At 55.7% G+C, this 10,786-nt stretch overlaps 1 protein-coding gene across 1 annotated transcript in view; it reads left to right on the top strand.

The window, feature by feature from the left end:
- Positions 1-2,190: 2,190 nt before the first annotated feature.
- SMARCD3 (SWI/SNF related BAF chromatin remodeling complex subunit D3) overlaps positions 2,191-10,786 on the top strand; it is a 38,226-nt gene continuing 29,630 nt past the window's right edge. The window contains exons 1-2 of the mRNA XM_007983512.3: positions 2,191-2,313; positions 4,127-4,264. Of these exons, the coding sequence (XP_007981703.1) occupies positions 4,226-4,264 (39 nt within the window). The 5' untranslated portion in view covers positions 2,191-2,313; positions 4,127-4,225. The remainder of the gene's footprint in view (positions 2,314-4,126; positions 4,265-10,786) is intronic.

The raw sequence follows: 10,786 nt of genomic DNA, 5'->3' as shown, positions 1-10,786 counted from the left end.
TAAGGGTCCTGATGGTAGAAACACAGGCGCCGGGGGAAGGGGCAGGGGAAGGCTGAGAACGTCTTCTCAGGGCTCAGTTTCCTTCCTGTTTGATGTCAGCATGTTTTAAAAGGGGAGTAAAAGCACGAATCACAACAGCCAGATGATGGAAGCATCCCAAGTGTCTCACAGCAAATCAATGGATAAACAACAGTGCAGTGGCTCACGCCTGTAATCCCAGCACTTTGGGAGGCCGAGCTGGGTGGATTGCCTGAGCTCAAGAGTTCAAGACCAGACTGGGCAACATGGCGAAACCCCATTGCTACAAAAAATACAAAAACTAGCCTGGTATGGTGGTGTGCACCTGTAGTCCCAGCTAGTTAGGAGGCTGAAGCAAGAGGATCGCTTTAGCCCAGAAGTCTGATGCTGCAGCGAGCCTAGATCATGCCACTGCACTCCAGCATGGACGACAGAGTAAGATCCCATCTCTAAAACAACAATAACAACAACAACAACAACAACATGGGTGTATACACACAATGGAATACATTACGGCCTTAAAAAGGAAGAAAATCCCGACTCATGTTACAATGTGGATGAACCTTGAAGACATTGTGTGAAGTGAAATAAACCAGCACAAAGGCACTCTATGAGGTACATGGAGTAGGCAAATTTATGGACAGAAAGTAGAACGTGGTTGCCAGAGGACAGGAAGGGGGAAGGGGGAGTTCTTGTTAGATGGATACAGAATTCCGGTTTGGGATGATGGAAAGAGTTCTGGAGATTGATTGTACAACAATGTGAATATACTTTACAATACCTAACATACGCTTCAAAATGGCTAAGATGACAAATTTTACATTATGTTTATTTTATCACAATTAAAAATTTAAAACATGCTGGTTGCGGTGGCTCACGCCTGTAATCCCAGCACTTTGGGAGGCCAAGGTGGGTGGATCACCTGAGGTCAGGAGTTCGAGACCAGTCTAGCCAATGTGGTGAAACCCCGTCTCTACTAAAAATACAAAAATTAGCCAGGCATGGTGGCAGGTGCCTGTAATCCCAGCTACTCGGGAGGCTGAGGCAGGAGAATCGCTCGAACCCGGGAGGCGGAGGTTGCAGTGAGCCAAGATTGCACCATCACACTCCAGCCTGGGGGACAAGAGAAAGACTTTATCTCAAAAAAAAAAAAAAAAAAAAAAATTTAAACAATGAAACATAAATATTTTCAGATGGAGGGATGATAGGAAGGTACCAGAAAGGGAAGGGGTGGAAGAGCTCTGTCTCTGCCTTGGGCCCGCCCATCACGGAGACAAACCCAGGCAGTGCAGAGCCCAGACCCCAAAATACCCCTAAGTGTTGAGGGCGTGGTCTGGCCTGGGGAGTGGCTGGATATCTGGGAGGGCAGAAGTGGGAACCTTAGGGAGAAGGACCTAACCTTGACCTCAGCCTCAGACCATGGGTCCCTGCTGCCTGCCTGCCTCCTACTGGGGGCCTGCCAGGCCCACCTGTCCCCAAATGCTCCAGGCTCCCTGCCCGCTGGCTGCTTAGGGAGGTGCTCCCACTTCCCCTGCCCTTGCCTGTGCTCTCTAGGGCTCCTTCATTCTTCAGGTAGGCTGGGGTCCCCCTCAGTGCTGGGCACTGTGGAAGCTCAGCCCTGTGAGACCCGGCCCTGGAAGAGCCCATGAGATGGCCAGAGATGGGCTTGTCTGGCTGGAAGTTGGGAAGAGGCTTCTCCAAGCTGCAAAGTTAAGCATTGAGTACATAAAAGGGGAAGACTGGCATTAGTGAGAACATGGCCCTGAGGCTTGATGGACCCAAAGCCTCCCAGGGTGTGTGTGTGGAGGGTGGGAGCGGGTATGCACATGGGTGCGGGACCTCATCTAGGTAATGTCTGCAGTCACATAGAATGATCCGACTCAATCTGTGTGTGAGCGCAACTGTTTGTGTGCCTGTGTGTGCGCGCCCACGTGCATGCGCCTGTGTGGTCCTAGTGTAGGTGATGTCTGCGGCCACACAAGATGCTGACTGCGTGTGTGACTCGTGGGCGTGTAGACGCAAGCACAGACCTACGACACATCTGTGTACAGGCTGAAGATCACAACGGGTCTGGCCAGGGCCCGCCGCTGGGCTCCGAGCTGGCCAGCACACCGACGGTTGGATGGGGCGACGCTTCCTGCTCCGGTCCCTAACTCATTATTAAGCTCCTCGCTCTTTGCAGACGCTCCCTGCGCCTCCCCCGCTCCGGGCTGCAGCGGCGCAGGCGCCGGGCCGAGCCGAGCGCCGAGCCGGGAGCGGGCGGCCTCGCTCCGGGCCGGGGTCCCGGGGGAGCAGGTGAGCGACCCGCGCCGCGCGGCCCCCACGGCCCTTGGCGAAGGCGCCTCTCGGCCGCGCTGCGCCGGCGCCCCCGCCTTCCCTGCCTGGCAGTCTCTGTTCGCCTCTGTTGGCATCCTCCTCCTCCCCCCTGCCTGGCATCCCCCTCCTCCCCCTGCCTGGCATCCCTTCTCCTCCCTGCCTGGCATCCCTTCTCCCCCTGCCTGGCATCCCCCTCCTCCTGCTGCCTGGCATCCCTTCTCCCCCTGCCAGGCATCCCCCCTCCTTCTCTTGCCTGGCACCTTCCCCTCACCTGGCACTTCCCCTCCTCCCTACCTGGCATCCCCTTCTCCCTTCCTGGCATCTTCCTCCCCTCCTCCTTTCCAGGTATCTCCCCTACTCCTGACTCTTTCCGTCCCCCCGCCTGGCACCTCCCTCCACCCCCACCCCAACCTTCTACCTCTTCCTCCTACCCCTTCCTTGCACCTCTTCCCTGACTGGCAGACTCCCATTCAGCCCCTCTGTGACAGCACCTCCTCCCCATCACTGCCTGGCATCTTCCCCTCCTTCCCTCTCCAGTACCTTCCTATCCTCCTTCCACCTGCATCTCCCCTCCTTCCCTCGTCTGGCACCCTCCTGCCTGGCACCTTCCCCTCCTCCCCCTGTCTGGCACCACCTCCTCCCATTGCCTGTCACCTCCCCCCTGCCGAGCACTTTCTCAACCTGCTCCTGCCTGGCATGCTGTGCTTCCTACTCCCCCTGTCTGGCACCTTCCCTCCTTCCCCTGCCTGGCATCCTCTCCCTCCTTCCCCTACCTAGCACCTTCCCATCATTCCCCTGCCTGGCACCTTCCCTGTCTCCACTTGCTACCGTCTTCCCTGGATACCCCTCTCCTATTCAGGTTGTCCCTCTGTCCCCCACCTTCCTGCAGGGCACTTCCTCCCAACCCTGGGCTGGTAACCCCTCCCCTATTGCATCGTCCTCTCATCCTCCCCTCCCACTGTGTCTCCCAGACCCCACAAGCTCTCCCATCCCCAGCACTCCCTGTCTCCAGCCTCCTCCCTTCTCATCCCCTTTCCTTCCAACCCTAGTCAGGGTTCATCCATCCGCAGCAGCCCCTTTTGTCCACATGGCTTAACCAGACCCTGAGCCACTCCCAAGCCCCACCTCTGTCACCCACACCCCACTCCTACAGCACTGCTCTCTTCTTGGCTCCCATGCCCCACGGTCTGCTCAGGGACTTCAGTTCATACGTTGGGTCCTGACCCAACAAGCTGGAGACCTTCCTGCTCTTCCAGCAGGGAAGGAAGCAGGACAGGACTGGACAGAGCAGGCACTAGCAGGGACCAGGAGAGAGGTGCCTAGGCCAGCCAGTGGTCGTGGAGCAGGCTGACTACCTGCCTGCCACCTCTGGAGTCCCTCCATGCCCCTGGGCTCCAGGGCCATCCTGGTTACCATCCTGACCTGCCCTCTGGTCTTTGCCTCCAATGCCCAGCTCTCTCCCTCCAACCATTGCCACACCCCAAAAACTGGCCTCTCCAGTCAGGGTTTGGGCTCTGCCTGGGGTCCCTGCTCTGTCTTTCAAGTTCTTTGTCCCACAGGACCCTGGGGCCGGTATCTGTCTGCTCCCTGCACATAGTGCTCCCACCCACTCCCTGCCTTGTGCCACCCTAGACCCAGCTGGCCTGTGCTGGTTACCTCCATCCTAGCCCCTTTTTTCTGCACAGCATCCTGGCTTCCTCTGACCTCTGCTCCAGGGACTTTGGCTTCTTCCCAGCCTCCCGAGGCCTCCTTGAATCTACCTTGGGGCTCAGGGTGTGACCTCTCCTTCCAGATCCTCAGAATGGCCCTTGGTGCTACAGGCGCAGTGGGCTCCGGGCCCAGGCACCGAGGGGGCACTGGATGACTCTCCAGGTGCAGGACCCTGCCGTCTATGACTCCAGGTCTTCAGCACCCACCCACCGTGGTACAGGTAGGTGCCTCCTCTCCTGGGCTGGCAGGAGCTCTGGGCCCCATGGAGAGTCGGCCAGCCCTTGGCCCCTGCTCCCACCACATGTCCCCTCCTGCCCATGGCAGGGCCTCTCTGTCCCTCTCCCCACCCCTGCTGACACCTGTCATTAATGTCCTTCCCTCCATCCCACACTCCCTTTTCTGTGTGCCCTCTCACCTCCTGGTGTCCTTAGGTCCTGCCTCTCAAAGCTGTTCTGAGCCAGGGACAACTAGCCTGAAACCAAGTTTTGGGTTCATGTGAGCATAGTCTGGGCTCTGGCATGCTCTACTTCCTCCCCACCCAGACACCCAGACAACACCCCATCTCCTCTCACTGTGCATGCGGAAGCGTACGCATACGTGCACATGCTCACATGCACACACACCACATGCTCTCTGCGAGCTGGAAGGAACCTGCTGATTCCTTGGCACAACTTGTGCTCAGAAACCTCTAAAAACCCTGCAGGGCCCCAGGCAGGGTTCTGCTTGTGGCAGGAGGGAGGTGGCAGTCGTCTATTGCACAGCCCATGGTGGGAGCCAACCCCGCCCTGGCCCAGGCGCACCTCTAGCTCTGATGCACTCTGGGACCATTGCTTGCTTGTAGGGCCCTCCTAAGCCTCCTCCCCAAGGAGTGAGAGGAAGATGGTCCGCACTTGTCCGCATCAGTCCCCACTTGTCCAGAAGGACACACTGAGGCTCTGGGCAGAAAAGTCACCTGCCCCAGAGCCCCACCCAGCATGGTAAGGGGTCGGATCTGAAGTCTGGTCTGAGCTCTGCCTGCCCAGCCCTACCCATCATCACGCTGGCTGGCCTTACCGGTGGGAGGCACCTGGCAACAGGGTAGGTGCTGTCAGGGCCTCAAGGCACGTGGAGCCCAGTCCCTGTCCTCAGGGCCTGCAGCCTTGGAGAGCAGCCTTGGCAATCGGGCACAAAGGGCCACAGACCACACAGGCCTCAGCACTGAGGAGGGAGACGTCAGGAAAGTCCTGGAAAGGTGCAGTTGGAAATGACTCAGAGGAGCCTGAGGTTCGGGGAGGCCTGGGGCTGTGGGCAGAATGAGAGTGCTTTCTGCTTCTCCTTCCTCAGAAGTTGGCAGAGGAACTCATCCTCCTGCCAGGCTGCTCTGAAGGCCAGGGACAGCCCTGTTCCCCTTCAGACTCCCCCAGTGCCCCTCCTCCTCTAGTGAGGTGCAGGCCCAGGGAAAAATGGGGCAGAGCACTGGCTGCTGGGGAATCTGGCCTGGCCCAGAGGATCCAAGCCACACAGGGCGGCAGCAGGCACCAGTCACCTGGTACCCATCACCAAGGAAACACGCCTGGTGCCGACATGCCTAGCCCCACACCTGAAGCCCTGGGCCACCTGCAGGAAGGTCAAGGCCTCCAAGCAAAGGTCCCAACCTCATCCCCAACACCTCCCCAGCACCTGAGGTGAACTGGGGACTGGTTGCTCAGTTTGTGGTGGTTGGTGTTTTAGCTGTAATTCATAAAGAAAAGGTGTGAGCTAATATATTAAACCAAGCACTCTACAGTTCTGGGGTGGCTGAGGGTAGAGGCCAGGTTGAATAGGGGGCAGGCTGATGGGAGGCAGCTAAGCTTCCTGGGGGGGTGCACCTGAAGTGGTCCCCCACATGGAGAGTCCTCCTGATACTTGACATGCACTGAGTTAGGCCCTAAGGGGCTCCCCAGCAGCAGTTGGTGGGAGCCCTGGGCTGTTCCAGACCTTTCCTGAAGGGTCACTGCAGGATGGGCACAGAGGAGGAGGGCAGGGGAGGCCTGCGAAGATTGGAGCTGGAGCCCTGGGGCAGTAGGTCCATCCTTGTGACACCTGGCCCCAGAGTGGCCCTGGCCATGAGTCAGAAGCCCCAGCTCCAAGAGTGACAAGGTGGGCTAAGTTTGTCACTTTATTTTGGAATCGCATTAACATGCAATCGGCGGTGTGCGTTGCAGGCTTTTGGCAGCCAGGCAGGCACTTGGGCATTTGGATGCTGACAGGCCTGGTGCTGGTGCCTAGGCATCCGTCCTCACCCCAAGCTGGCAGTGTGATTGCAAGTGATTAGTGACAATTAAGTGGTGGAGGTAATGAGCTAGAGGTGTCACCGGGAGGAGGCTGAGACACCCCTCAGGGATGAGTGGACTTCCCTCAGCTGTGGCTGGACTCAGAACCATCTGGGGCCAAGCTGAGGCCACCGCCTGCTTCTGACAGGTACTTGGCTGAGGGACGTCTTGTAGGGACCATTGCTGTGCCCCCCAGTGCTCCTTGCTAATGAGGGGTGTGGGAATCCTTGGTGACTCATAAAGGACCATAGGGGAGGGCTGATCACTTCGGCCAGGCCCACCTTTTGGGATAGCACGTTCTATTTATTGACTTTCCAAGCTGTGACACCAATTCTTGGCACCCTACACTTACTTCCAGGGATTTCAGAACGTGCCTCATGAGCATGTGCCCCACACAGGCCTCCTACTGGAACTTAAAAACTTGGACCATCTCCCACGTGAACCTTTTTCCCAGACCGAAGAGCGTTCTGGGCAAATGCCCTGGAGTGAGGGACACTGTGCCATGAGGGAGGGAGAGGAAGACACAGGGAGGTGTTCTTATGCTCTGCCTCATCCTGAAAAGGGTTTCAGGTAGTTTTCAAAGATACATATAGTGAGGAAACTGAGACAGAGATAGAGTACAGAAAACATGGTGTCACCTAGGATGTGGCTATGGCACCAGATGCAAACCATGAGGCCCGGAGACCCTGATGCGAGCAGAGAAGCAAGCAGTTACATGATTTACACTGTGCATAAGATAAAAAATCAGACAACTTGCTCAAATCACTGTGATTTCTGGTCCCGAGCCCTTGGGAGGTCTCTCCTGTATGAGGAAATGAAGGGGATACCATGTGACAGAGTTACGCAATGTTCTCAACGATGTCACAACTGCTTCCTAGGGCTAAGGCAAGGACCAACACAATACTGCCCAGCCATAAACATATTGGTAATATTGCTTAACCCAAACTTAAAATTCGGAGCAACTAGAGGAATGCATTACTACCTTCAGGAAATACCCTCTTTCTCTTTTGTAAGAGACAGGGTCTCACACTGTTGCTCAGGCTGGAGTGCAGTGGTATGATCATGGCTCACTGCAGCCTCGAACTCCTGGGCTCAGGTGATCCTGCTTTAGCCTCCTGAGTAACTGGGACTACAAGCGCAAGCCACAATGCCCCCTAGCTTTTGCTCTTTTTGTTTTGTTTTTATTTTAGTAGAGATGAGGTCTCACTATATTTCCTAGGCTGGTCTCAAACTCCTGGGCTCAAGCAGTCCTCCCACTTCAGCCTCCCAAAGTGCTGGGATTACAGGCATGAGCCATCGAACCTGGCCAGGAAATACTCTGTATGTTGATATTTACAACCATGTTTCTGATAAATATCAGGCAGCAGGAAGATTTATTTAAAATTGGAAATTAAGTACAGTCACATTCTCCAGTAGGGGTAATATCCTTATAGGAAATAAAGAGCTCCTTCAGCACGTAGGCCCCACAGGTGAGTTTGGGTATGAGGAGGGACCAGCCCTGGTCTTTCCCCACAGGTCCTGAACCCATGCAAAAACAGGCACAGGCATCAGTTAACTTAAGTGCAGGGAAAGTCGAGCTGAAGAGAGGCTTGAACCTGAGGCCCAAGTATAGAAGGCAGGTCCTATTCCCTAACCTGGGTTTGCTTACCTGGGCACGGGAGCAGAAGGAGATGATCTGTGTCCTAAAACAGACTCGCCTGGAAGGGGAACACTGGCCACAGGATAAGCAGCTTTGCCTTCAGCACCTTTACCCCACCCTCCCGGGAGAAGGATTGTCCAGCTGGCGCAGGCCCTTACCACCTCATCGGACAGAGCCTCCTCCCACAGGGAAGAAGGGTGGGGAGAGGGCCAGGGTCATTCCAGCATCTCCTCTCCTGGGAATAGAGTACATGTTTCCTTGTGAACACATGAAGACAAGGGAGTAGGGCCCCTCCGCGGTGGGGTGGACAGGCCACATTGCTGAACAGTGATATCGAGGCTCAGGTCCAGACCTGGAATGACCAAGTCCACCCCCTTTCTTATCTCTCCATTGGAACAAGTGCCACATCCTTTTATTTGATGTTATTTCCTAGATAAGTGTCAATTCCCTCCGCTTCTGATTTCCCACGTCACCGCCCTAGTCCACGCACTGTGGTCTTCTGCTGCCATCTGAGTGCTGCATACTCAGCCTTGCCCCTGCATCAGACCCCAGCCCAGCACTGTAACCAGAATGGGCTTCCTAAACACAAATTTGATTTGTTCCGCCTTCCACTTCCTTGTGGCTTCATTCTTGTGCCCTCACTCAGGGCCCTCACACCTGCTGTTCCCTGCACCTCCGACACCCTTCCCAGCTCCCTTCACCTGGCTAACTGCACTCATCTTGAAGTCTCCACTTCAGTTCCACCTCTTCCAGGGAGTCTTTCTCCCACCCCTGCTTGGGCGTGAAGGCCCACCCACTCTCTTCTGTCTTGCAGCACCTACCAAAGAGTCTCATGCTGAGCTGTAGGGCTCCTTAAAGGCATGGCTGCATCTGTCTTGTTCCACACAGTACAGAGAAATGTTTCTTGAATGAATGAACAGATGTGTGAGGCAGTGGACAGAGAGGGGATGGCTCTATGGCTGATTCTAAAATGAGCCCCAGATCCCTCTTGGTGCTGTCAGCCTCACCCTCTCAACACTACCACGATGCAAGGGTGGGCATTTCTTGCCTGCCAGCCTTGTCCTGCTGTTGCCTGAGCTGCCCCACACCCCATGCCCCACGCCCAGCAGCCCTCCCCGCTGTAACTCCGTGGTTGGAGGAGTGCTCCATGCTCATTCCCTCTTCAGTTATTCCCATGGTGAAGGAGAATGTCACTCCCTCTGACCTTGGTTTTGCCTTTTGGAGTTGCAGGGAGAAACCCCTTTCTCCCTCCAAGCCATCTGACCACCTTTCAACATGTGGAGGCAGTTTTCCCACAGGACCTGTGTCTCTGCCCGGAACATCCAGCTCTGGCTCTTTCAAAGATTCACTGCCTTTGTGCCCCCTGGGGAGCATTGGAGATCCCCCGCCCAAGGCCATGGCCCACGCTTGGAGCCACCTGGGCCTGTGCTAGAAGGTGAGTTCTCCCTCTCCAGCCAGCCAGATGAGGAAAAGGTACTCAGTTTTCTGAGTGACATGTCTCGTCTGTAGAATGGGACATGATGCCCTTCTATAAAGAAGCAATGGGGATGCCAGACCTTCTGCACAATGCCTGCATTCACCGAGCGCCCCTTGCCACTGCAAGTGTTCACATGGGATGCTGAGTGCTGTCCCTGCTCTAGGTGTCATCTGCGTACCCCAGAGCACCATCTAATGCCACCGATGCCTCCCTTGGTTGCAGGTCCCAGCCTGCCATTCATGCTGCCTGCTTATACCACTGGCCACCACCCAGGCACCCAGCAGTCCATTCTTCCTGTTCCATATCTGTCAGCCCCAACATGGAGCTATCTTAGCTTTAGCCCATCTTTCCAGCCCACAGCTCCCATCTAGCCTGGTGCGGTCTGCGGGTGTGAGAGGCCTGTCTTCTTTGCCTTTCATAAAGTTTTTCATTGGAAAAAAGAAAAAGTGAGTCAGCAGGCCCAGGAGAGAACCCTGTGGTCCGTGGAGATGGCTCAGGGTGGGTCGGCAGCTGAATCCACAGCAGGGGCCTCGAGGGTGGGTGGGCTTGAAGGAGGTGCCAGTGGGTGGGAAGGTGGCCCCTGTGGGGGCCTAAGTAGATGCAAGAGAAGCTGAGCTCCAGTTTCAGGTCTACAGCACCCACTCCACTCTCCCCAGCAGGAAGCAGCACTGTACTTTTGCCTTTTCATGCCTCAGTTTCCCCTCTAACTCCCCCTCCACCATCACCCCACTTGCATCTTACCCAGGCCTCTTCCTTCAGAAGAAAAGTCTGTCTTTGAGACACTTTTGATCCATTCAGTGGACAGAAATGTCTCCCCCTGCCACCCGCCACCCACCATCACAGCCCCCACCTCAGATTCAAGAGCAGCTGCCACAAACACAGTGACCTGCAGGAAGTGAAAGAGTGAAGTGGCTGGGGGCAGAGTAATAGCAGCCAGTAGAGACTGAGGGCTCATTGTGGGCTTTGAGAACTATTTCAAGAATTTTAGGCCAGTCGCAGTGGTTCATGCCTGTAATCCCAGCACTTTGGGAGGCCAAGGCAGGAGGATCGCCTGAAGCCAGGAGTTCAAAACCAGGCCGGGCAACAAAGCGAGACCCCATCTCTACATTTAAAAAAAAGAGAGAGAATTTTATGTGGTTTAATTTTTCCTAGCCACAACACTATAAGGTAAGTGCTGTTATAATCATCATCACTCCAGATAAGGAAACTGAGGCACAGGGCATGAAGGAACTTTCCCAGGGGTCAAGGCAAGAGTCCCAACTGGTGTCTCTCCACCGCATTTAGCCCTCAGAAATTTGCTGTGCCCAAACCTCAGGGGCCCTCACAGGGATAAGA

This window comes from Chlorocebus sabaeus, chromosome 21 (assembly GCF_047675955.1).
Source record: "Chlorocebus sabaeus isolate Y175 chromosome 21, mChlSab1.0.hap1, whole genome shotgun sequence".
NCBI lineage: Eukaryota > Metazoa > Chordata > Mammalia > Primates > Cercopithecidae > Chlorocebus > Chlorocebus sabaeus.
The sequence above is the reverse complement of the archived record's forward strand: the minus strand, read 5'-3'. Positions and strand labels throughout refer to the sequence as shown.